The 24853-nt window shown below is 60.9% G+C and overlaps 2 protein-coding genes across 8 annotated transcripts in view; both read left to right on the forward strand.

Annotated features, from left to right (window-relative positions):
- ARIH2 (ariadne RBR E3 ubiquitin protein ligase 2) overlaps nucleotides 1-8888 on the forward strand; it is a 49308-nt gene extending 40420 nt beyond the window's left edge. For 6 of the 7 annotated variants that reach the window (XM_008155826.3, XM_028133511.2, XM_054708119.1 and 3 more), the window contains 9 exons: nucleotides 627-736; nucleotides 1999-2116; nucleotides 3060-3110; nucleotides 3197-3218; nucleotides 4893-5044; nucleotides 5602-5745; nucleotides 6347-6415; nucleotides 8150-8233; nucleotides 8419-8888. In XM_008155826.3, the coding sequence (XP_008154048.1) occupies nucleotides 627-736; nucleotides 1999-2116; nucleotides 3060-3110; nucleotides 3197-3218; nucleotides 4893-5044; nucleotides 5602-5745; nucleotides 6347-6415; nucleotides 8150-8233; nucleotides 8419-8490 (822 nt within the window). In that variant the 3' untranslated portion in view covers nucleotides 8491-8888. Of the gene's footprint in view, nucleotides 1-626; nucleotides 737-1998; nucleotides 2117-3059; nucleotides 3111-3196; nucleotides 3219-4892; nucleotides 5045-5601; nucleotides 5746-6346; nucleotides 6416-6530; nucleotides 6812-8149; nucleotides 8234-8418 lie in introns of those variants that run through there. The other variant, XR_008554498.1, reaches the window with a different exon arrangement.
- Nucleotides 8889-9888: 1000 nt separating this feature from the next.
- P4HTM (prolyl 4-hydroxylase, transmembrane) lies at nucleotides 9889-24783 on the forward strand. The gene is given in 12 exon segments (XM_054708128.1): nucleotides 9889-9894; nucleotides 13055-13351; nucleotides 13353-13391; nucleotides 13393-13878; nucleotides 14022-14103; nucleotides 20018-20208; nucleotides 20812-20908; nucleotides 22034-22196; nucleotides 22863-23048; nucleotides 23528-23618; nucleotides 23805-23928; nucleotides 24346-24783. Coding segments are annotated over 12 exon segments (1983 nt in total). The 3' UTR covers nucleotides 24567-24783.
- The last annotated feature ends 70 nt before the right edge of the window (nucleotides 24784-24853 follow it).

Below are 24853 nucleotides of genomic sequence, written 5' to 3' on the forward strand. Positions count from 1 at the left end.
CACGCACGCCGAGGTGTGCGCACTCGGCAGGCACTTCAGAGTGGCTGTTCTTTGGGTCACCGTGTGGCAGCCGGAGATGGGCACTGCTGCTTGTGCGGTTGGACGGCTTGCCCTGGACTCCCGCGTGGCCAGTCTCAGAGTCCTGGCCCTCGGTCGGGCTGCCAGTCAGGCTGGCTGGCTTTCTGTGACATAGTTCCATCTGTGCCATGCCTAAGCGTATTGGCTGGTTGACGGTCTGGTCTCCTCATGCGCAAGCCGCAGGGTCCACAGCAGCCTGGCTCCGCGTGCTGGTGGCTGCCTTTGGTGAATGCCTTAGGCTGCGGAGCTTCTGTGTGCCTTCCGGCCCTGATCCCTTCGCGTCTTCATCTCCCAGATGCAGTTGGCATCCCACTTTGTAGTCTGATGTCCCCATTCTAGTGAGTTGGTCCTCAGAGCACCTGGTTGAACTAACATTCAGAGGTCTTCAGTGTCTGCCTAATGGCTGCCTTCACGGCATTCACCGGGAATGCCTGTACCCCTTCATGTCAGCCAGCAGCGGGGAGAACAGGAGGTGTTTGAGGGCTTGGGGGTCTACTTGGGAGGCAGCGACTGGGGAGGCCTCATGTTTCCCCTTGATGTGCACACAGAGTCATTACCAGCTCCAGCTGTGCCCTGGTGCAGACTGCCCCATGGTCATCCAGGTACAAGAGCCCAGAGCTCGCCGCGTGCAGTGCAGTCGGTGCAGCGAGGTCTTCTGGTAAGAGTGGGTGTGGGCGCCGAGCAGCCTGGGCTCCCGCTGCCGTCCTCACAGCGCCACTGCTGCTGGGGGCGCGGGGGGGGGGGGGCTGGGAGAGACGGGGCCTTGGAGCAGGAGAGCAGCTCCGCTGGGGGCGGGGGGGGGGGCACCTCATGTTCCAGGTCATGTTGGGGAATGCTCAGTCTGCAGACTGGGACGGGGCAGGTGCTGGGAGAAGGTGCTGTGGTTTATGCTACTAAGACTGTGACCCAGAGACTTTATTTCTCTGCCTGCTCAGATAGTTTACACATTACTATTCACACACTCAGCGTTTTAGTCTTTCTCTGTAATTCCCCCTGTCATTCATAAACATGGTTTACATCTACTTGGGGTTTACTCCATTCCGTAAATAAGATGGGAGTAGCGAAATGTGCCGAAGGGTTAAGGCACTGTCCTGACCCGCGTGCCTCCATTTTCCCAGCAGAGTGTGGTCAGCACTGTTGTTACCCTTGTTGGGTGAGGAAATTGAGGTGCAGGGTATTGGCAAGAGTCATCACTTAGGTCCAGATCTGTGCCCCCATCCCACCTCCCTGGGAGCCTCATGGAGGGACGGGCTTCAGGGACACCGCGTGGGAAACGCGGCATGTGCTCGTGGGCCTGCCTTTAAGACGTCGTCGAGGGAGTCTGTGGCTCTCGGCCTCCGTGTCCTGCTTGGTGAGCTCTCCTGGGGCAGGGGAGAGCCGGCTGCCTGTGCGCCTGTCCTGTCCTCACGCTGTGGGGCTGGGCCAGAGGGACAGCAGGTCCTGGGGAGTGTGTGCTCTGGTTGAGTTTCCTGCCCTGTCGGGGCGTCCTCCGCCGCCGCCTGGACAAGCTCTGGCATTTGTGCCTCCTGTGTGCAGTGTGGCTGGAAGGTGAGCCACAGCTCCCGGGGGGGCTCGTCCTGCTGTGCCTGCGCTGAGGCGGCGTCCTCAGAGCACCTCACTGTGCCTGCTGAGAGGCTGGATTCTGAACTTGACCTCCGTGTAGGAAGGGTTGGCACCACACAAGGTCCTGAGACAGAACCTTTCGTTTGGGTTTATTGAAAGCGTCTGGGAGGGCTGAGACTGAGAAGTGAGCACAGTATTTCCGTGTCTGTATCATCTCGAGTCGGAAAAGGTCTGAAAGGCCTGGATGGGTGACTTCCCTCTGAAAAGCTCTTCTTCAGGATCTGTTGGCTTGGACAGAAGGAAAATTAAAAGCCTGACCTAATGATTATTTGAGTGTTTTTCTTTTCTGGTTTTAAGTTTCAAGTGTCGTCAGATGTATCACGCCCCCACAGACTGCGCCACAATCCGGAAATGGCTCACGAAGTGTGCGGACGACTCTGAGACCGCCAACTACATTAGTGCTCACACTAAAGACGTAAGGAGCGTGTCTTCTCTGTCGTGGCTCTGCCCTCCTCGGTGCTGCCAGGGCCTGGTCCAGACCCGGCAGAGGGAGCAGCGGTTTATCATAGTGTGCATTGCTGGGTGCGTCCATCTTAGTCCAGTGCTGAGATGCCTGGGAAAGTTAAGGAACGAGTTAGGAAAAAACTAGGTCTTTCTGGAATGCCTCCCAGGCTTTCATATCCCGGGCGGGAGGTGCTTGATAGTGTAATAGTAATAATTCCCTAGTTTATAAGTTTGTAACGGAGTAAATATAGACTTCTTATATACAGAGAGCCACACCTAACAAATAGCAAGACTGCTGCCAGCCCAGCATGCCCAGTGCTTGTTCTGCACCTTCCCTGGGAAAGGGTGGCCCACAGCCCCTGGAGCCCAGGGTGACTCGGCACCCAAGGCGCTACCCCGTGCCCGTCACGCGCTGTTACTGCGCTCAGTCACGCTGTGGCCAGGACGTCATTAAACAGGCTGCTTGGTGGCACCGCACCCGCCCGGTTTCTGCAGTGTGTCCGCGGGCTGCTGTCGCCTCTCAGAGGAGAGCGAGCAGCTTCGGAGGCTGTTTCCTTGCCCCCTTCAGAAGCAGGAGGACGGGCAGCTGCCCAGGACTGGGCCCGCTCTGGCGCTGCCGCCCAGCGCAGGCTTTCTGCTGACTCCGCTGCTGCTGTAGCGAGCGGCCTGGCGGGACGGGCGGCGGCAGGCTTAGTGGGCTCAGCTGGTGCGTGAGTGTTTCAGAGCCGAACGTGCTGACCTCATTTCCTTGGATTGCTGTTCCAGCCTCAGCGACCGGCACGTTTAAGTGAGATGCTCCTCCCAGCAGTGCTCGCACCCTGAGTCACTGGGCACAGGTGCCAGGAGCTTTGTGTAATTTGTCTTAGCCCCGCCTGGTGGTGCGGGAGCCTAACGGCGCCCTTCTGTCTCCTCAGTGTCCCAAGTGCAACATCTGCATCGAGAAGAACGGAGGCTGCAATCACATGGTGAGCGCAAGCCCGTGCCCTGTGCATGTGTGACACAGCCGTGGTCAGCGGGCCTTTAACATGTTCTCTTCTGTTTCCCTCGACAGCAATGCTCCAAGTGCAAACACGGTGAGTCCAGGCTTGGTGTCCAGGCCCGGGGCGCAGCCGTCCTGTGCACGGTCCGCTGCTTGTTGAGGGAGCGCTGTGTGGTGTTGTGACGAGACACAGGGCAGCTGCGTCACTTACATCTGACATTTATGTGCTACTTTGGGACCTGTAATCCCTCTGCCGTCCCGCTGCCACATGTAGTCAGAAGTCAAGTTGGGGGGGACTCTTAGACCCTCAGGAATCCTCAGTCATCCGAGAAGAAGATTTTACCATGTCCTTTCTATTTTTGCCAAGACAGGTGAGTAGCATGGGGCTGATCGGTGCTGCCGTACGGATGGTCTTCCTGGAGGTGGTAAAACCACCCATTTCCCTTGAGGCTGCATCAGTTCCCAGAGGGGTTTTGATTTGGCCTTTCAGGCCGCCTCCATCTGTCGGGAGTCGCTTACGTAGAACCTGTGGGTTTTGCTTCCCTCCTGCCCGATCAGTAAAGGAGGACAGTCCTTCCAGTAGGAACTGTGTGCACATAGGTCTCCCGCACAGCTGCTGGGATGCCGAGTTGCTCTTCTCTTCGGGAGGGCCCGCGGGTGCTCTTCCTGTGCTTTCCCAGGAGCTCACTGTAGTCAGGGCGGACGTGGCAAGGTCTCAGAAGGGAACAGTGACTCTGAAGTGTAGACGGGGTCTAAAACAGCAGCAAGCACAGCCTCGCTGATGGGGGAGAGCAGTGTTGCCACGGTCCAGGGAAGACGACCAAGAGGAGGGAGGGGGCGGCTTCCGGTCTCTGGGTGACTTCAGCTTTCCTCAATGTGACAGGAGCGCCTTCTGGGAAGTCAGCCCACTCCTGGGCGTGGGTCCGGGGAAGCAGGGCTTCCCGCCGTCAGGTCTCTGGCAGAGACAAGTGCACGCTGTGCTGGGCCTCCAGCAGGCAGCGCGGCCCTCCTTCCTAGACCTCGGTCGTGGTTGGGATGTGTGCGTCCATAGGGGATGTTTGGTTTTCCTTCTGCTTCCCCTGCGGAAGCCGAGCCGGAATTCTGAGTGTGACTGCGGAGTAGCTGTAGGTTTAGGGAAATGTGCTTTTTAAACAAGAAGAAAGGGAAAATGCCCTATTGCCAGCTTCGTGTACAGTCTTCCTAGGAGAGATGTAAGGGCAGGAGGCAGGCAGGAGGTGTGTGCGTTGTGAATGAGCCTCCATTGGACAAGTTCACAGTGGCACGGACACGGCAGGCCAGCGGAGTTTCCTCTGTGCTTTAAAAAGTCTTACTCTTCAGTTCCAGTCCACATGCAGGATTATTTGGATTCGTTTCCGGTGTGCCGCATAGTGGTTAGACAGTTACATACTCGACAGTGATATTTTTACTACTGCCTGGCTCCATACATCGCTGTTACTGGCTATATTCTCTGTGCTGTACGTTACCAGACTAGTGGTCTTGTACAGTCACATCTGCCTGCATTGGGTTAAACAGGCACAAAGCTTATATGCTCACGGAACTGTCGTTTAGATCGGCCAGGGCAGCTACAGGGCCTGGGATTCGGGGAGACAGGAGGTCCTCGTTCCTCCGGGAAGGAGGCATCCTTGGGAAGTTCTGATCAGGTGACATCCCTCCCCGCCTCCCAGCACAATCTGTCTGTCCCCACTGCTTTGCCTTAGGAGGACTGGGGGCTTGTCCTGGGGTGTGAACCCTCTTCCTCTCTCTGCAGACTTCTGCTGGATGTGTCTAGGGGATTGGAAGACCCACGGCAGCGAGTACTATGAGTGCAGCCGGTACAAGGAAAACCCCGACATCGTCAACCAGAGCCAGCAGGCGCAGGCCAGGGAGGCCCTCAAGAAGTACTTGTTCTACTTTGAGAGGGTAGGCTCCTCGGCTGCTCCTGGAGGGGCTTGTGCAGCCGGCCTGCTGGGGTGGCATCCCAGTGACTGGTCCCAGGGCCACGTGCACACAGAGGTCAGGGATGGGCTCCTGCGTGGCCCTGGGTGATGCCTCCATAGGGGGGGCTTTCGGGCTTCACAGGGCGGCGTGGCTGACAAGGAAGGACGTGGTGCTGACTTGGTGTGAGGGCTGGATGGAAGGACGGGAAGGGACCATCAGTGCCATCTTAGTCGTCAGATTTTGAGAGCAGTTCCTCCCAGGGGGACCCTTCAGCAGCCCACAGAGCGTGGCACGCTTGGTTTCTGAGCACGTAGACCAGTGAGGGCTGTAGTCCTCAGGCTGGAGCCTCTGCCCCAAAGGGCTAGCGTGCTCTGGCAGGCAGGCAGCTGCTCTGGACACCCGCCCTCGTTGCCCTCAAGGTCACACAGTCCCCGTAAGTTAGACGAGGCTGTGGCTGGGCCCTGCCAGCCCAGGTGTCTCTTCTGGGCCTCTGGGCCGCCCCAGCTCCTGCAGCTTCCTCCTTCCTCTGCTGCCTACAGTGGGAAAACCACAACAAGAGCTTGCAGCTGGAGGCACAGACATACCAGCGGATTCACGAGAAGATCCAGGAGCGGGTGATGAACAACCTGGGGACGTGGATCGACTGGCAATACCTGCAGAACGCTGCCAAGCTCTTGGCCAAGGTCTGTACCTCCTCCCTCTCCTGAGCCCCTGTCCAGTGCCTGGCCCTGTCAGACCCCGACCGCAGGGTGGGAGACACCGAAGGGGGCTGGGGCGTTAGCACCCTGTGCAGGCCGCATACTTCTGCTCACGGGTGGACAGTCCCCCTGGCTCTGCCCACTGAGGACCAGGCCTCTGCTGGTGTCCAGGGGATTCCACCAAGAGAACACTGCTCTGCCTGCAGGAAGGAGCTGCGGGGAGACTAGAGCCCTTTTCTTCTTTTGTCCCATCATGCATCACTCAGGAAAATAAGAGCTTGTCTTTGGACAGTTATTGATATAGATGTGTGGACTCTGATGTCCGACTCAAGAGGGAAGAGCCATTGAGGCAGCTGCTGGTAAATAAATCCCAGTTTGGAAAGGAACTGGGGGTGTTCTGTGGCCACTTTTGTTTCCTTTTTCCATGTTGTCCCACCTCATCCTTTATTTGGCTTGGTCGCATTCCTTCAGGCCCATCCCTGTGGAGCCAGGCTGACTTGCATGGTGGGGAGAGACTTGCAGAAGCCACTGAGATGCATGTGGCTAGAATCACAGACACAGGTCCCTTCTCTTCTCCCCGTTGCAGTGCCGCTACACCCTGCAGTACACGTACCCGTATGCGTACTACATGGAGTCTGGGCCCAGGAAGAAACTGGTAAGGCCAGGCAGCCCCTCTCCACTCTGCCCTCCGAGCGCCAGAGGTGCCCTGGTGATTTGGAGGCCAAAATTAAAACAAAACTGTCCGTCTTCAAATTGTATTTCTCTTCTAGGCATCTCCACAATAAGTCTCATCCCCAAAAGCTGGCATTTTGTGTAATAACAGCCCCTGAGTGCCCCCAGTGTGCAGGGAACCTGGCCGGAAGGTCTGGGCCATCTGAGAGGCCAGTGCCCTGCTGTGGGCGGAGATAAGCCTGCCCGGCTCTCGGTGTCTCTGTCTTAGTGTGAACTCCCTGCTCCCCGCGCCATTGTGAAGGAATTCACACTCTTGTCTAGACGTTGAAGAGCGGGGCATTTATAGCACCTGTAATCCCACCAGAAGGAAATGACCATCGTTAGTATTTTCTACCTTTTAAAATCAATATTATTTCTGTAGAGCATTTTACTGTCGTCATAGCAGTTTATTGTTGCAGCTGTTGTTATTTACCAGGCTGGTTAATACCACTTTTAAAAAATATATATTTTTTATTGATTTCAGAGAAGAAGGGAGAGGGATGGGGAGAGACAGACACACACAGAAGCATCCATGATGAGAGAGAATCATGGATCGGCTGCCTCCCACACGCCCCCCACGGGATCGAGCCCACAACCCAGCATGTGCCCTGACCAGGAATCTAACCATGACCTCCTGGTTTATAGGTCAATGCTCAACCACTGAGCTACACCAGCCAGGCCTGGTTAATACCATTTTTTAATAGTTGCATAAATGAAAAAAAAAACACAGAAACGTTCGAGTTGCATAAATGTTTCCATTATATGGGTATTCCATCATTGGGGGCATTGTTTCTGTTTTTCACTATTATAAATAAGACGTTCAGGAATATCTTTGTGCATAAAGCTTGGATGTACAATTACTAAGGCAACTGGCTCAACTATTTTAAGAGTTGATTTGCAGCCCTAGGTGGTTTGGCTCAGGGGATAGAGCGTCGGCCTGAGGACTGAAGGGTCCCAGGTTTGATTCTGGTCAAGGGCACATGCCCGAGTTGTGGGCTCGATCCCTAGTAAGGGGGCATGTGGGAGGCTGCTGATCAATGATTCTCATCATTGATGTATCTCTCTCTCTCTCTCTCTCTCTCTCTCTCTCTCTCTCTCTATGTATATATCTATCTATCCCTCTCCCTTCCTCTCTGAAATCAATTTAAAAAAATGTTTTTTAAAAAAAGTTGATTTGCAGAAGGGCTAAAAAAAAACAGTATTCAGGGAATACAATGTCTGTGAATAGCCATTCATCCATTTTTAAAGCATTTGTTTCCCTATATGCTGGGAGCATTGTCTTAGGTAGCCATTTTTAAAAAAATATATATTTTTATTGATTTCGGAGAGGAAGGGGGTGGGAGAGATAAACATCGATGATGAGAATCACTGATCGGCTGCCTCATGCACGCCCCCACTGGGGATCGAGCCCACAACCCAGGCATGTGCCCTTGACCGGAATCGAATCTGGGACCCTTCAGTCTGCAGGCTGACGCTCTGTCCACTGAGCCACACTGGCCAGGGCTAGGTGGCCTTTTAATTGGGTTCTGGCTCCTGGTACAGGGACTAGCACTGCCCTCTTGAGGACAGCTTCAGGGTTGTCTGCTGCTCATGTGAGCCTGAGGTGCTGCGTCTGCCCCCCGACCCCCATCTGCAGGCCCTGCCCCTCTCCTTTGACCCTCCTGCTCTGCCCATACAGTTTGAGTACCAGCAGGCGCAACTGGAGGCTGAGATCGAAAACCTGTCGTGGAAAGTGGAGCGCGCGGACAGCTATGACAGGGGGGTAGGTGCTGCTTTCTTCCTGGACCTGCCATTGCAGGGAGGGTGGCAGGGTTGCTTGTGGCTGGAAGCTGCTGCTGAGAAGGGTGGGGACGGCTGTGCTCTGACGCCAGGAGCCCGTCATGGTGGCGTGGCTGTGGCTGCTCACGGCTGGGCCGTGCAAGCACAGATTTTGCTTCCCTGGCGCAGGACTTGGAAAACCAGATGCACATAGCAGAGCAGCGGAGACGGACCCTGCTGAAGGATTTCCACGACACCTAGGCTGGGCGCGGCGAGCTGGAGTGAGGAAGAGGCGGCTGGAGGTCTCCCGGCGGCTGTTCTGCACGACGAGGCTCTGCCTTTCACACCCAGGCGGCAGCCAGACCACTCCTGAGAGCCCGGCCACACACCTCAGTCCTTCTCTCTTCTGTGCATCTTGCTTTGTTTCTACTACGGTGGAGGCCCTGTTGAATTGGCCTCGTCAGGATTTGAAATCCCCCCTGGATGGTTGTTGGGAGGGAGGGAACGTTTTTTTGAATGACTATTAATAGTATTAGCTCATTACAACTTATGTAATTTTTAAAGGTTGGGCAATTGTACCAAAAAAACAAAACAAAAAAAAGGAAACCAACCATAGAATTACACAGAACCTTTAAAAAATAAATTGGCGTTGGAGTGTTTGCCCTCTAGCTATTGTCCTCAGAACGCAGCTCGCTCCTGCCTACCCTCCTCTGAAGGGGCGCTGAGGCCCAGGTGGCCTCTGCTTCCAGATACGCTTGGTGTTTGGGGACCCAGGGGAGGAGCATGGGTGGCAGGTGGGGACTTGGTTTGCCTGTGCAACGGGTCTGGCACCGGGAGCCGCCTGCCTCCTGCCCGCTCCTGCAGGCCTCGGTCAGGTGCCGCTGCCGTGGCCCATCAGTGCGCGAGCAGAGCAGGGCTTGCCACGGGGGTCAGGTCGACGTGGGTGGCCCTGCGTGTCTGTGGGCTCATCTTGATTCTTGAAGGTGAGGCTTACCGGGGCGGCTCCTGAGGCAGAGGCCACGGAGAGCGCAGAGTGGTCTGGGGGCCTCCATTCCGGGGACAGGAGGTGAGCACAGTGTTTGCTTTTGTCTCCTCGAGGTAGAGGTCCACTCGCAAAGGGGGTTGTCCCCCAAACACACGTGTTTTATTTGGTCCCTTCTCCGGGGCAGTCTGCAGATGGTGTGACTGCCCACGTGCTCACGCACCGTCCGGCCGTCCGGCACCCTCTGGCGAACCTCGGGTCAGAGGCAGCGTGGCCTTGCGAGGGCCCGTCTTCCTGTTGGCAGCGGCGGTTTCCGTGTCCGCTGGGTGTGTCCGCGGCTCTGGGGCTTGGGCGTCCCCCCACCTGACTTCACATGTCGGAGGGCTCCACCTCCAGCGCCTGGGGGTCTCGGACAGGAGAGCCTTACTCTGGCCCCTGCGGGAGGAGGGGCTGGCCAGGGAGAGGGCCAGGGTTTGCACTGCGGAGCCCAAAGGAGCAGGTGGTTCGTGTGGCGCCTTGAACCTGGCCTCGGGGTTCCTGTGGCTGTGACGCCTGCGCGGAGGCTGCCAGAGCTGTCGCTCCACCTTGACTCCTGGGAGAGGTGCTTGGAGACATAGGATGTTGTGTGGAAATTCTTTGATATTCAAACGTTTTCACCTCAGCGGCTCCCAGGCACCATGGCTGTAAACTGAACTACTCTGGAGGGTCCGGTACGGAGCTGGGGCGGGTTCCCTTTCTCCCCGCTTAGGTCTTGTCTGCTCCTGTTCTCTCGCAAGGGGGGCGGGGGCTGTGGGCTGGGGAGGGGAACAGGTAGAAGTGTAGCCATGAGCCCAGGATTGGACGGGGCGCTCCCTGAACCAGGAGAGCCTCGGGCCGGTGGATGTGAACGCTGCGCTGGCACGTGGATGGGCCCGGCGTCTTGGCGTCTTGCTTACCTCCCGGCTCTGTCGCCGGCGTGGCCCAGGAGCCGGCACGTTTGGGACCGCACGGCGGCCGTGGGCCCGACCTGGATCCAGCTGTGGCCCAGCCGCTGGCGCTGAGGCGGCTCTGGGTGACCACAGCCTGCGCCTGGACCGGGGCTTCCCTTTGCCTGGCCGCGTGGTTCCGCCTGGGAAGGGTGGAAGGGGGAGAAGGCACTGTGTTCTCATGGATTCGCCGTATATCTTTGTTTTATTCAAAGAAAACGTTGAGGTAATGTCATCTGCTCCAAGTTGAGTAGTTTATTCAAAATAAATGGAAAGTTTCTGATTATAAAAATACGTGTAGATTCCTTTCTTCAAAGGACCCTTCACAGAGCCTCCGGAGGCAGCAGCGGGGTAGGGGCTCCTCACAAATGCGGGCGGCCTTTGGCCAGCCTCCGCCAGGCCCCCTGGGGGGAGGGGGGGGACACGACAGAGGGAGGTGGGGTAGCTGAGCTCCTTTCCATCCCGTACAGGCCAACCGCCCTGCCCCCAACCCATCCCTGGCTCGTCCCACAGCCCCTGCTGAGGCCCTGAGCCCCTTAATCAGCAGACTCCTGGGTCCCTCCAGAACGGATGTGCAGCGTAGGGTGCGGAATGTGGCCAGGGCGGGGCTGGGTTAGACGGGTCCTGTTGGGAGTAACACCAAAGGCTGCGGAGCTGGGGCTGCATGCACGGGCAGTCAGGGCCAGAGAGGCCCTGGACACTGCAGTCTCAACTCCACGGCTGCTCCCCCTTGAGCCTCAGGTGCCTCCCTCCTGGGAACGCGGAGGGAAGTGGTCACCGGTGAATGTTTGCTCCAAGGCAGCAGGGCCAGCGGCCACTCTTGCAGGTCAGTGGGCAGAGTACCATGGCCTGGCATCATATCCTCGGCCATCTTAAAGAGAAGCCCTAGCCAGTGTGGCTCAGTGGATAGAGCGTCGGCCTGCAGACTGAAGGGTCCTGGGTTCAATTCCGGTCAGGGCACATGCCCGGTTGCAGGCTTGATCTCCAGTAGGGGGCCTGCAGGAGGCAGCCGATCAATGATTCCCTCTCATCATTGATGTTTCTATCTCTCGCCCTTCCTCTCTGAAATCAATAAAAATACATTAAAAAAATAAATGGTTCCTTTCCCCCTAAAAAAAAAAAAAGCCTAGGGGCGGGACTTTTCCCCGTGGTCGGCATTTTCTGTAGACGGCTCTGGGGGGAGCACTGAGGGCCGGGTGGACCTGGGCTTGTTAAACCAATCCTGTCCCCACGAGCCAGTCACACTGACGCGCCCTGAGCACGCGCCGGGCAGTCCTCACTGCAGCCCACGTTCCACAGCTCACCTCGAGGAAAGGGCACGTGTTCCCGTTAGAAACTGGGAAGACCCGTTTTGTAACAACACAGCGCCCAGAGGTGGCGGTCAGTGACTCATGTGGGACTGCCCGCCATCCCAAGGAGAGATTTGGGCATCAAAAGGGTGGTAGGTTTTAAAAGGCCAAGAAATTGTAGTTTATGACCTGATTGTGAAATTCCCACAGCCAACAGATGGAGCAGAAATGGGGTGAAACAGCACCCCTCCTCCCCTCAGCTGCTTGCTTCCTGCTGTCTGCGGATGAGCTAGCAGAGCAGGAGCTGTGCATGGCAATGGGCATAACTGACTGGAAAGGGTAATAGAAATGTAGGGGCATGGAGTTCGGAAAAGGAGTTTAGGGAACGTGAGGATTTCCTGGTGATCTAATTATAGGCTTTATTTTTTAAAATATGTTTTTTTATTGAATTCAGAGAGGAAGGGAGAGGGCAAGAGAGAAACACCAATGAGAATCATCGATCGGCTGCCCCTGCACACCCCGACACTGGGGATCGACACTGGGGATCGAGAGATGACTGGGGAATCAAACCTTGACCTCCTGGTTCATAGTTCGATGTTCAGCCACTGAGCCCCACCAGCCGGGCTAATTATAGATTTTAAAAGGCTAAAGAAGAGCCCTCGCCAGTTTGGCTCAGTGGTTAGAGTGTCGGCCTTCGGATGAAGGATCCTGGGTTCGATTCCAGGCTCGACCCCTGGCCCCCATCGGCTCGTGTGGGAGGCAACCAATCCATGTCTGTCTCACATTGATGTTTTCTCTCTCTGTCTCTCCCCCTCCTTCCACTCCCTCTAAAAATCAATGGGAAAAAATATCCTCGGTGAGGATGAACAAAACAAACAAAAGGCTGAAGAGGAAAGGGTCTCAATACTCATTCATGGACACCAGAAAACCATGACATCCTGGTGAAATAGTGACGAGCAGAAAATGCAGACTCTACTCTTCGGGGAAGAAGTGGAGGGGAAGGGGGAAGCCACCAGTGGGACTCCCTCACTGGTGTTCCCTGGGCACGTGCATCTCCGCCTGAGGATGGCCCAGCCCTGGAGAGCTGGGAGCTTAAAAATGCCGCGCAGGCCGAAACCGGTTTGGCTCAGTGGATAGAGCGTCGGCCTGCGGACTGAAGGGTCCCGGGTTCGATTCCGGTCAAGGGCATGTACCTTGGTTGCGGGCACATCCCCAGTGGGGGGTGTGCAAGAGGCAGCTGATCGATGTTTCTCTCTCATCGATGTTTCTAACTCTCTATCCCTCTCTCTCTTCCTCTCTGTAAAAAATCAATAAAAAATATATTAAAAAAAAAAATGCCGCGCAGGCGCCTCGCCACCCCAGACGTGGCAGTGTCCTCAGGCGGTGAGCCGGCTTGGAGGCAGGAGAGGTCCGTGCGCCTGAGCACCTGCTGCACCTGGGGTTACCTTTGGGATCTGACCTTCCTGGTGCAGGCCTCCTACAGGAGGCCCTCTGACCAGCCCTGGCCGGGTCTCTCCCCAGGCCTCCAGGGAGGTCCAGGCCGACCACAGAGCGGACCCCCAAGGCGTCCTCCTACCGCCCCCCCGCAGGCGACCTTGACCTCCTACCCTGGCGAGTGTCGGCGCCAAAAGCTATGGGTCCTATTCCATCACGTGCGCAGTCACCGGCGGGAGGGCGCCCGCACACTGGCGCAGCACTGCGTCATCCTTGGGCACGGCCTCCTCCTTGCAGCCACCGCACTCCCGGGAGCGAGGAAATGCGGCCCCTACTCCTCGGGGAGGAGGGAAGTGCGTCTTAACCAGGAAACAAACTCCCCCTCGGCCGCGGCTGCTCTGGTTTGCATTCACTGGACGGCGTGCACCCCTCCCTGCGCTAACCCAGCTCGGGAAGACACCCCGATGTGGGCCGCGGTCCGGGGCGCAGAGACGCTGGCCAGCGCGGGCGGCTCGGGGCTGGCGGGCGCAGCATCCCTAGGCGCCGTCTCCTAGCGACCGCGGCGCGCGCGGGCTCGGCGGTTGTCCGGGCAACGGCGCGGCGCGGGCATCCCCGCGGCCCCTCCCCTGGGCGCGCGCGCGACCTGGGCGCCATGGCGGCGGCGGGCCTGAGGCCTGAGGCCGGGAGTCCGCAGTGGGCGCCGGCGGAGCGGGAGCCGGCGGGGGCGGCGGCCAGGCAGGGGGACGGCGAGGACGCGCCGGTGCGGCCGCTGTGCAAGCCCCGCGGCATCTGCTCGCGCGCCTACTTCCTGGTCCTGATGGTGCTCGTGCACCTGTACCTGGGCAACGTGCTGGCGCTGCTGCTCTTCGTCCACTACAGCGACGGCGATGGCGGCGGCCCCCCCGCGCCCCCGCGCCGCGCCCCCGGCCCGCAGCCCGCGCCCACCCCGGCCCCCCTCGCCCGGCTCGAGGGCATCAAGGTGAGGCCCTCGCCTCGCGCGCCCCGGGCCAGGCCGGGGCCTCCGCGCTGCTCCCCGCGCGGCCCCCGCCTGTCCCCTCCGGCCGGGGCCGGGCGCTTTCCCCTCGGCTGGCGCCCGAGCTGCCCGCGGTGCCCTTCCCGTAGGTGGGACACGAGCAGAAGGTCCAGCTGGTGGCCGACCGGGACCACCTCGTCCGAACCCTCAGCCTCAAGCCGCTGCTCTTTGGTAAGTTCGCGGGGCGCCCCGGGGAGGGCCAGGGGCTGCCGGTGGGCGGCCGCCTAGAGGCTCATGTTGGCCACGTGACTTTGTTTTGAAAATGGCTGTTTCCAGCCCCCCCTTTCCCCCAGCTCTTGGTTTCCCAAAGTGCAGCGCCAGCCCGCACCTCCGCCCTGGGGGTGACCTTTCCGCACTCGCCGCCCTGACCCCTGTTCTCTGCAGCGGATGCTCCCCCCTCACAGGACGGCAATGTGACCCGAGGCTAAGCCGCCCGCAGACCCCCATCTCCGTCAGTTGTCACGTCTGTAATGGGGCGGGGAGGGCTGATAAGCGGCCCAGCTGACCGGGCCTGTGGTCTGATGAGAAACAGGCCGTCCAACTGTGGATAAAGGGGTGACCACACCGCCCCCCGGAGCCCGCCGCGGCTCCCAGCACTCAGCTTCTCCCGGCCGCAGGCTGGTGCTCAGCCACAGCGGGCACGGCCTTGCAAGGCGGCCTCATGGAGCGGCATCTGGTCCCCGGTCTGCGCCCTGTGCTGGGCTCCACGTGACCCTTTCCGTCCTCACAGCCTGTCCGTGAGGGGGTGTAGACACCCCTTCTCCGGGTGGAGGGTGAGAAAGGAGGCGCAGAGCTGCAGCTGCTGGCGAAGTGGGGGCCCTGCTGCCTGAGCCCGTGTGCTGGCGGGATGACTGACAGCCCTCCGAGACCCCCAGGCAACAAGGCGGGGCCCAGACCCCTGCCCTGGCCCAGACCGGCCGTCCCCGGCCACTGCAGGAGGGAGTGGGTAGGAAGACTTCAGGAGGGGGCTGGGCACCAAAGCGGAACATCTGAGCTCATGCCATCGCCCCTGAGCAGAGGGCCCGGGAGGGTGACTCACTGCATGCTGTTTGAGGGGAGAGGTGTTGATGTCAGTCCTGTGGAAGGGCCCTCCCTGTAAGGTGGTGGTTGCTGTTACATTGTTACTATTGCACAGGGTTAAAGTCTGTGCTGGAAACAGCACTGAACAAAATAGGAAACAAACAAAAACGCCTGAAGCTGACATTCAAACGAGGAGACAGACAATAAGCTAATCCTACATAAAACCCTGATATGCAAATCGGCTGAACAGCAGAACAACCGGCAGAATGACCAGTCGCTATGATGCTCACTGACCACCAGGGGGCAGCTCCTGCATTGGGCGTCAGTGCGCTCCCACAGGAGGAGCGCTGCTCAGCCAGAAGCCGGGCTCAGGGCTGGCGAGCACAGCGGCCAGGGCGGGGTCCCTCCCCCCTCCTGCTCCGAAGCACTAAGGAGCAGCGAGCAGGCAGGCGATAAGGAGTGAGGGGTCCCGGGCTGCGAGAGGGCGCAGGCTGGGCTGAGGGGAACCCCTCCCCCCCAGGCATCCTGGGGCCCGTCTGTACTCCATCAGCCACAGGTTAGGTTCGCTGGAACCTGAGGACTTAATTCCTAACCCGGAGCCCTGAGCATGCGGCCTGTTGCATCAGAGCCCAGGCCCCGAGGGTAGATGCAGGGAGCAGGAGCCACGTGACCGCAGGTGAACTGCCCCCTGGGTCACAAAGGGCGCGATCAGCAGATCAGCAGAACTTCCTGCGGGTGCTCACTCCCCAGACTCGCCCTGGCCTTGGAGTCTGTTGGTGGAAGACGTCCCAGGCTTTACCCAGAAAGCCCTGGGGCGGGGGGACAGGAGGCCGGCCGACTGAGGACGGGTTCCCTGCGGACGGGATGGGATGTCCGGTTGTGAGGGAAGCCAGGGCGGGGCTGTCCGAGGAGGGGCAGGTCTGGAAAGCTGTGGTGCTGGATGAACCCACAGACGGAGGCCCGCCCCAATGTCTGCCTGTCCTCTGTGCCTGCTGTCCATCGTCTGGTGTCACCCAAAGAGGCAGGGAGGCCCAGGGCAGTGTCCCGCTGTGGGCTCTGCCCTGCTGCTCTTGGCTCCTGGGACCCGCCAGCCTGAGGGCCCGAGATGCCGGGTTCAGGACAGAAGCTGGGCTGGGGGGCTGGGTTCTACCCAGGGCACCTCCGTCTCCAGCGGACGCCACCCCATTGCTTCACCGGGAGGACCCCATGCAACCTCCCTTTTGGGGAACATTTCCTGTTTCCCACCCTTGTCACTAGACAAGTGGGACTGGGCCACAGAAGGTCCCATCCCAAGCCCCAGCCAGTTTAGCTCAGTGGGTAGAGCATCGGCCTGCGGACTGAAAGGTCCCAGGTTCCATTCCAGGGCACACGCCTGGGTTTCAGGCTCCCTCCCCAGTGGGGGGCGTGCAGGAGGCAGCGGATCAGTGGTTCTCTCTCATCATTGATGTTTCTCTCCCTCTCCCTTCCTCTCTGACTTCAATAAAAATACATTTTTAAAAAGGTCCCACCCCAAGTTCCTGGCGCACACCTGCCTGACTGGGCTTCCCACGGATCCGGACCTCCCGGATCTGTTGGGCTCAGAAGGCAGGGACCGCAGTTCGGAGTTGTCATCTCGCCGGGAACATGGTTTCCTCCCGTGCTCACTTCTCATTGGCAGGTGTAGCCGCGGCTCTCCTTCCTGGGAAGTCCCCAGGTCCTCATTTCACTGCTAAGCCTCATTCGGTCCAGGCCCTCTCCCCTCCGGACCTCATCTCCTGCCACCCCCTGAGGTGCCCCGAGCTGATGCTCGGACACCGAGATCGTGCGGCCTGGGGCCTTCGCATGTGCTGTTCCCCCCGCTCGCGCAGCCCCTCCTCCGAGATCGCGCCTGCCCTCAGCGGGCCTTAGGGGTTCGCGGGCGCCAAAAGGTGGCGCCACCTGCTGGGGGCCTCAGCACTAGCCGCTTCGGAAACGCCTTCTGTGTTTGTGTGTCACTTGCCCCTGAAGATGAGCTGCCTGCGCGGGGGGCCTGCTGGGCCGGGGGAGGGTTCCCGGGCACCCAGCCCGCCCGGCGCCCGCCTGCTCGCCCAGAGTGGCCTCCCCAGCCCCCGGGCGGCCCCGGGACAGCGAGGCAGGCCAGGAGGGCTGCGGCCGCAGCAGAGCACCCTGCGGGGAGGCGTGGGGGCGCTCAGGACCGGGTTCCCTGCACCGCAGGCAGGGTGAGGCGAGGCCACTACCTCCACGGTTGCTGAGCAACGACACCTGGTCACCTAGCAACACCCTGGCTTCTCTGCTCGCTGGAATCTCTGCCCTTTCCCTGCACCCCCTCGCCCAGCTCTTTTGTCTTCTCGCCACCCCTCCTCCCGGACCAGGCTGCTGCCCCCTCCAGCGCCCCTCCTCCAGCTCCTGGGCGGGGCTGCGCTCCTGCTCCTGGAGGGGAGGCCGGGCCTTCCCTCTCGCCCCGAAGGGCCTGCGGACGCCGGGTTTCTAGCCCCGGGGCCTGGCGCAGCTGCGCGGCCACCTGGAAGGGCCCTCGCTCCGCACACAGGGTCCAGGGGCCAGGCCGGGAAGGACGAGGGGCGGAAAGGCCCCCAGTGCGCCTGCTCCGTCTCCACGCCCCGGGAGGCTCCAGCCCCAGCCTGAAGCGCCTGCCCCCCGGCTTCACCTTGACGTTCAGGAGCCCTTGATGATTTGTGGGTGCTCACCGTGGGTGGTCCCCCGACACCTGCTCCCTCCTCCAGGAGCCCTGCCCCCCCCCCCAGCACCAGGCACTGATGGGCGCCCACAATGGTTAGCGAAGAGCTGCCAGCACAGGCCCTGGCTGAGGAGCCCCCTCACCTGGGAGCCCAGCCCTACCTGCGGAGGCACCTGGGGGCGGGGAGGGCGTGGAGGAAGAGGCGGGCATCAGGTGGCACTCCCTGGCCGGCAGGGGCAGCCGCATCTCCTAGTAGCCAGTGTCCTGGCACGGCGCCGTGGCTTGGGGAACGGGCATGCATCGCCCCAGGGAGCCCCCATCCCACTGTCACCCCACAGCACCACCAGTGCCACCAGGAGCCACAGCCCTCCAGCCACCCCTTTCTCTGCCTTGGCCTTAATGGGCTGAGGTGGAAGCTTTACAGGCCCCCGCCGCCCCCCCCCCCCCCCCCCCGAGGCTCCAGCGCTGACCTGGGCCTCTGCATGAGGCTGTCTGCTGGCGGCCTCTCCTTGGGGCCGGCGGTCACAGCGCCTGATACACGAGGAAGCTGGGCCTCTGCTTGCTTTTGGCTTTTCCCGTTTGTTTATTTTTCAAGCTGTCAGGAGGCGACTGGGTTCATCAGCCGTTTGCTCTAAGTCATTGTCCCTGTGGGTGGCGCTCGCCCTTCCTGGGTTTGCTGGGGTGTGTGGGGGGGTCTTGGTCCTGTCCCCGGTGTCCTCACACTGAGTCACCCACCCATGGCAGCCGAACAAGGTCGTGAACATGGATGCTGGAGTGTGACAGCCTGGCCTGGGGCCCTTTGGACTCCCTCAGGGTGATGTCTCTGTGAGTGGGGTTGCTTGTGGTTAGGGGGGAATTTAATGGGCCTGGCTGCTGAGGATGAGTGTGCAGACCAAGGCCTGAGGGGGTGCCTGGGACAGGACGATTCCCAGTCAAGGGCACGTAGCTGGGTTGCAGGTTCAATTCCTGGCCCCTCGTTGATGTCTCTCTCATCAGTGTTCCCCTCTCTCTCCCTCTCCTTCCCTCCTTTCTCCCTCTCTCTGAAATCAATGGGAAGAATGTCCTTTGGGGAGGATTAACAGCACACACACACTGGGATCCGGCCGAGTGCCATGTCCCTCCTCTTGGCGATGGCCCGGAGAAGCAGCGGACGCTCAGGGTCCGGGGAGGCCCTGGGTGGTGGAGGGGCCGTCCTCCGGTCAGGGCCTTTTGTCCTTTGACTCAGGAAGTCCTCTCTCCCAGAAACAAGGGAATGCACAGGGCCCAGCCTCCCGTTCTGGAAGTGCCTGGCCACCGAGATGGGGCTCCCCGGCCGTGAGGCCCATGTTCGGGCTGCTGTGGGGCCCCGGCCCCGGCCCCGGCCCCGGCTGACTCAGGAGCTGAGAGGCATGGAGCAGGCGTTCAGTGAACATTTGTCCCAAGGCAAAGAACCTTCTGAGCTCCTACCAACAACTTGCGTGACCCCCATTGGCCTCCCGGCACCAGGCAGCTGGGCCCGGTCCGCTGACCAGCACCCGCTCGTGCAGCAGCAGGAGGGCGAGGAGGGGCCTGGGAGCTGCGTGACTTGCTGTTTGTTTATTCTTATGAATGAGGCTGAGAAGTAGAAAGGAAAGCAAAAGCCAGCCACCATCCCTCCATCTGTAAAATATATACCCCTGCCCGGCTGGGCGGCTCCGTGGTTGAACGCCGACCCATTGATCAAGAGGTGACCATTCGATGCCTGGGAGGGCACATGCCCACACAGGGGGCGTGCAGGAAGCAGCCGACAAACGATTCCCTCTCATCATTTGACTTTTTTTAAAAAAGAGTATTTTTATTGATTTCAGAGAAAAAGAGGGGGAGAGAGAGAAGCATCAATGATGAGAGAGAAAGAATCACGGATCGGCTGCCTCCTGCACTCCCCACACTAGGGACTGAGCCCACAACCCGGGCCTGTGCCCTGACCGGGAATCGAACCGTGACCTCCTGGTTCACAGGTCGATTCTCAACCCCTGAGCCATGCTGGCCGGGCTCATCGTTGAAGTTTCTAACTCTCTCTCCCTCTCCCTGAAATCAACTAAGAATAATAAAATGAAGTAAAATATACACCAAGTAAGAAGTGGAGGCCACGCTCTGCCCTGCAGGGTCACCCTCTGGCCTCTGGTTCCCTCCGAGGGCGGTCGGCCCAGGCCCAGCTCAGCCCCAGCTTGCCTCCCAGGACCCCCCTGGGAAACGAGCTCTCTTCATCAGAGAGAGAGGCCCACCGCCCACATGCTGCCCTCCTTGCAGAGCAGAGGGGGGTGAGGTGTTCTGACCTGGAGTTCCCCAGGGCGTGCGGGGACCCCTAGAGAGGAAGGTCCCGGCTCTGGGGCCCTGGCCGGGCCCTGGCCTCACCTCCTCCTCTCCCGGCAGAGGTCCCCGGCTTCCTGCGCGACGAGGAGTGTCGGCTCATCATCCACCTGGCGCAGATGAAGGGGCTGCAGCGCAGCCAGATCCTGCCCATGGAGGAGTACGAGGAGGCCATGGGCTCGATGCAGCTCAACCAGCTGGACCTCTTCCGGCTGCTGGACCAGAACCGGGACGGCCGCCTGCAGCTGGGCGAGGTTGGGCCTGGAGCAGCGCGGGGAGGGGGGGGTGCGGGGAGGGGGGGTGCTGCAGAATGGTGTCTGTGGCCAGGGTACCTGTCCTGCTCAGCCCTGGCCCCCAGCAGGTGCTCCCTCAGATCAGCATGCCTAGGCCCAGGGGCCCCTCCTTCCCGGGAGAGGTGCTTGCTGCCCGGGAACCCCAGGAGCAGCAGGAGGAGCACCTGGCGGTGCTGCACGTGCTGCCACAGCTCCCCGTGTCCCGCCCGTGGTCTGCATCCTGGCTGCCATGCTGGGAGCCCACGGAGCTCGTGGTGCGTGGGGTGGCAGCGCCGAGGTGGCCAGGGTCTGCCTCCCTGCACGCCCCCCCCAGCTTCTGAGAGAGCACCTGGCAAGGTGGGGGTCCCCTCCTAACAGGGTGCCCGTGGTCCTCAGGGCTCTTGACTTCCTTCCTGGCCTCCCGGACCTCTCACCCACCGTCATCGCAGAGGGCCGAGGCTTGTCCTGGGTCCTCACCCAGGTCCCACCCCCGAACCCCCAGCCCCACAGCGACAACTGGGTGGCTGACTGTGCGCTGGGGGCTCTCCGTCGCTGGGGCCCCTCATGGGGACCGTCTGTGCCCAGGTCCTGGCCCAGACTCGCCTGGGGAGCGGGCGGTGGATGACTCCGGAGACCGTTCAGGAGATGTACTCCGCCATCAAGGCCGACCCCGACGGAGACGGTGAGCTCAGCCCGCCCGCGCTCTGTCCCGGGAGCGTCCCTGCCAGGCTGCCCTGTGCCAGCCTCTAGAGCAGCCGGAGGCCCGGCCCCTTGGGGACCGTCCAGAGGGCGGTTCTTGGAGACCCTTTCCACCTCGACAGTCCGAGTCTGGGGTGCAGGAGGTGGGGCTGCTGGCTGGCAGAGAGCAGGGGGGCAGCGAGAGCGAAGGGACAGTGATGCCAGCTTGAGCTCCGTCTGCCTCCAGCCAGCAGGGTCTGCCCCAGGTCTCCCTGGCCTCCCTCTTGCCCCCTGGAGCCATTCTACCTGCGGGGGCAGGTGTGGGCAGGGAGCTGTCAGACACGTGCCCCCCGCCCCCCATACACACATACACACCTTGGCCATAACCCTCCGGAGGTTTCTGAAGTGTAATCATCACTCTCATGCCCAAGTTCATGCCCAAGTTCGGAGGATGCAGCAGTCGCGTAGGGCTTGGAAGAGTGCCCTGTGGCTGGTGAGCCCTGAGCGAAGAGCCCGCCGGACCCGCGGCAGAGCAGAGCGCGGCGTGCTGCTGCCCGTGCGGGGCTGTGCCAGGCTCCCCGCCCTCGAGTGTCCCCCATCCTGGGAGAAACTTGGGCCAAAGGGTGGGGACTGTCTCCTTTGGGTCAAGCAGGACAATATGGAGCCAAGACAGCAGCTCCTGGCCCAGGACCCCGAGGGGAACCCCTGCCTGTGCATTGCGGGCGGCAGTGTCCTCACTGGGGAGAGTGCTTTGGCCAGTGGACAGGACCGACCCGGTATGTCCCACTCAGGATGGGACCGAGGTCATAAAGAAGCTTCTGGGCCAGCCCTGGAGGGCAGAGGGCCAACGGCGGCCGTGCCCTGAGGCCCTGGCAGAGTTCACACTTCCTTTGGAGACCCTGCTCTGGCCAATCTCATGGGGGAGGGGAGCCCCTCCTCTGGGGCCCAATCAGGGCTAAACGGAGGAGAGGACCTTGTCTAGTCTCCCTGTGACAGACTCCAGGCTCATCTGACCCCGGAGTACAGGGAGGGGGACCAGTGCCCGTGGCCCCCTGGGGTCGGGAGGAAGATGCAGCCTGCCGTGGCCCCCCACGGCTCAGCGGGCCCTGCTGGTGGGTGCCCTGTGCAGGCGTGCTGAGCCTACAGGAGTTCTCCGCCATGGACCTCCGGGACTTCCACAAGTACATGAAGAGACACAAGGCGGAGTCCAGCGAGCTGGTGCGGAACAGCCACCACACGTGGCTCTACCAGGGGGAAGGCGCCCACCACGTCATGCGGTCCATCCGCCAGAGGTGAGCGTCCTGCTGTCCTCCGGGGCCGGCCCGCACAGTCCTCGGCTGGGAGGAGAGGACGGAGCTGATGAGCCAACTCAGGACTAAGATCCACTGTTGGACCCCAATGGGGACCCATGGAAAGACCGGCAATTAGCAAAGGCAAATTAGCCCTTACTGTGGGCACACTACATCGGGGATTAGAAATGGACCGAATGTTTGTTTCCGCTGATTAGAGAAATGACCTATCATCTCTGTGCGCAGGATGCTCTGCAGGGGGTTTACTTTTTACTTTTCATTATTTTTTCACTGATTTCAGAGAAAGGGAGAAGAGAGAGATAGAAACATCAATGATGAGAATCATTGATTGGCTGCCTCCTGCACACCCCCTACTGGGGACTGAGCCCGAAACCTGGGCATGTGCCCTTGATTGAACTCGAACCTGGGACCCTTCAGTCTGCAGGCCGATGCTCTATCCACTGAGCCACACCAGCCAGGGCCCCTGCAGGGGTTAGATAACCTTCCTCCTGTTGGAGTGTCCCCACCTAATTTAGTAGAAATCTCATCTTTCCCACCCAGTGGGCGTCTCTGGCATCATAACCTCTTCCTGCTCCCCTAGGGCTGGGCCGGGGTGGCTGGGTGCCACCTTGCATGAGGCTGCCCAGCTGAATGCCTGCTGCCTACCAGGGTGCTGCGCCTCACCCGCCTGCCGGCCGAGATCGTGGAGCTCAGCGAGCCCATGCAGGTCGTGCGGTACGGAGAGGGCGGCCACTACCACGCCCACGTGGACAGCGGGCCCGTGTACCCAGAGACCATCTGCTCCCACACCAAGCTGGTCATGAACGCGTCTGTGCCCTTCGAGACCTCCTGCCGGCAAGTACCTCCCCCCGGGGCTGCCTTAGTCCCCGGCCAGACAGACCCCGGCACCAGCACCGCCCTGCCCTGCGGCGTGCCCTGGCCCCCCCCCCCCCCCCCCCGCAAGGATACGCCACCTCTGCCCTCCGGTTGTTTACTGTCAGGAAAGGGGTGGCCATCTCGTCTCAGTGGCCAGACTGAGGTACCCCAGACACAGAAACTTGTCCCCAGGGCTGTGAGGCAAGGGGGGAGGCTAGAACCCCAGCCCTTTCTGCCGCTCCCTGGGTGCTGATCCTGCCTCCCCAGCTGGCCTTGGTCGGGGCCCTGTGATTGAAGTGCGCCTGGGATCTTGGCTGCCAAAAACTTTGTGAGACACAGAAAGAGACTAGGTTTGTGGGAAGAATGGTCCTGACCTGCCCCTCTGGCCCTCGGGGACCTGGGCAGCTTGCCCTGCCCACGGAGGCGGGGGGGGGGGTGCTCAGTGCCCCTCCTTACAGCTACATGACCGTGCTCTTCTACTTGAACAACGTCACCGGCGGCGGGGAGACGGTCTTCCCTGTCGCCGACAACAGAACCTACGACGAAATGGTAAGCCTCCAGGCTACTGCCCGGGCGGGTGGCGGGGCGCCGGGCACACGTGGCACTGCCTTCTAGACCTGGGAGGAGAGCATGAGGTGGTGGGCGCCTCCCCCGGGGTTCCCTCTGGCCACCTGGCCTTGGCTCCTGGCCAACCGGTGGGGGCAGCTGGAAACCTCCCCACCCTCCTGCCCACAGAGTCTGATTCAGGGTGGCGTGGACCTCCGTGACACCCGGAGGCACTGTGACAAGGGCAACCTCCTTGTCAAACCCCAGCAGGGCACAGCCGTCTTCTGGTACAACTATCTGCCTGACGGGCAAGGTGAGGGCCTCTGGCCGGTGAGGGTGCCTCCTGGGGAAGCTCGCCTGTACCGGCCCCAGCTGCCGCCCTGGGGGGCTGTTTCTGGCCCTAGTGCCTCCCCCAAACCCTCCTCAGTGGCTCTGCTGCAGCTTCCTGGGTTACCTCTACCCTCGGGACTCCCTGATGCCCTAGCCTTCAGCTCGCTGGGGCTGGGAACGCACCCCTTCCCCACGAGGCTGGGGAGGGCTCTGGACAGGCGGAAGAAGCTGGGTTCAGAGGGCCAGTGGGGTGACAGCGGTAGCTGGTGAGAGGTGCTGAGCCCCCAAGGTGGCGAGGGCCAGATGTTTGCCACGGGAGGCTGTGTCCCAGGCCAAGCCCAGGTCAGTCCAGCCTCGTTCCCCTGGTCCCCTCCCTGGCTCACACCACCCCCTCTCCTAGGTTGGGTGGGCGACATGGACGAATACTCGCTGCACGGGGGCTGCGTGGTCACTCGGGGCACCAAGTGGATCGCCAACAACTGGATCAATGTGGACCCCAGCCGAGCGCGGCAGGCGCTGTACCAGCAAGAGATGGCGCGCCTGGCCCGCGAAGGGGGCGCCGACGCGCAGCCCGAGTGGGCCCTGGACCGGGCCTACGGCGACGCGCGCGTGGAGCTCTGAGCGAAGGGTCAGGCTCGGCCCCGCCGCAGGCCGCCCGCCGCCCACGGTTGGGGGCCCTGCAGTTCCCCGTCCAGCTTCAAGCCAAAGGTCCGGCCGACGTCTTGCCCCCCCCCCCCCCCACGCCTGCAGCCGCGATCCGGCACCGCACCTCCACCGTTATTTATTGTACAGACCCTGCCGCCCGTCAAATAAAACCAACCGGCTGCCAGCCGGGGCCGCGGAGCTCGGTCGGCGGGAGGATGTGCGGGCAGGGGGCGCGGGCTCCGGCAGGGGGCGCGGGAGGCGGC

The sequence above is a fragment of the Eptesicus fuscus genome, chromosome 18 (genome assembly GCF_027574615.1).
Source record: "Eptesicus fuscus isolate TK198812 chromosome 18, DD_ASM_mEF_20220401, whole genome shotgun sequence".
Lineage (NCBI taxonomy): Eukaryota > Metazoa > Chordata > Mammalia > Chiroptera > Vespertilionidae > Eptesicus > Eptesicus fuscus.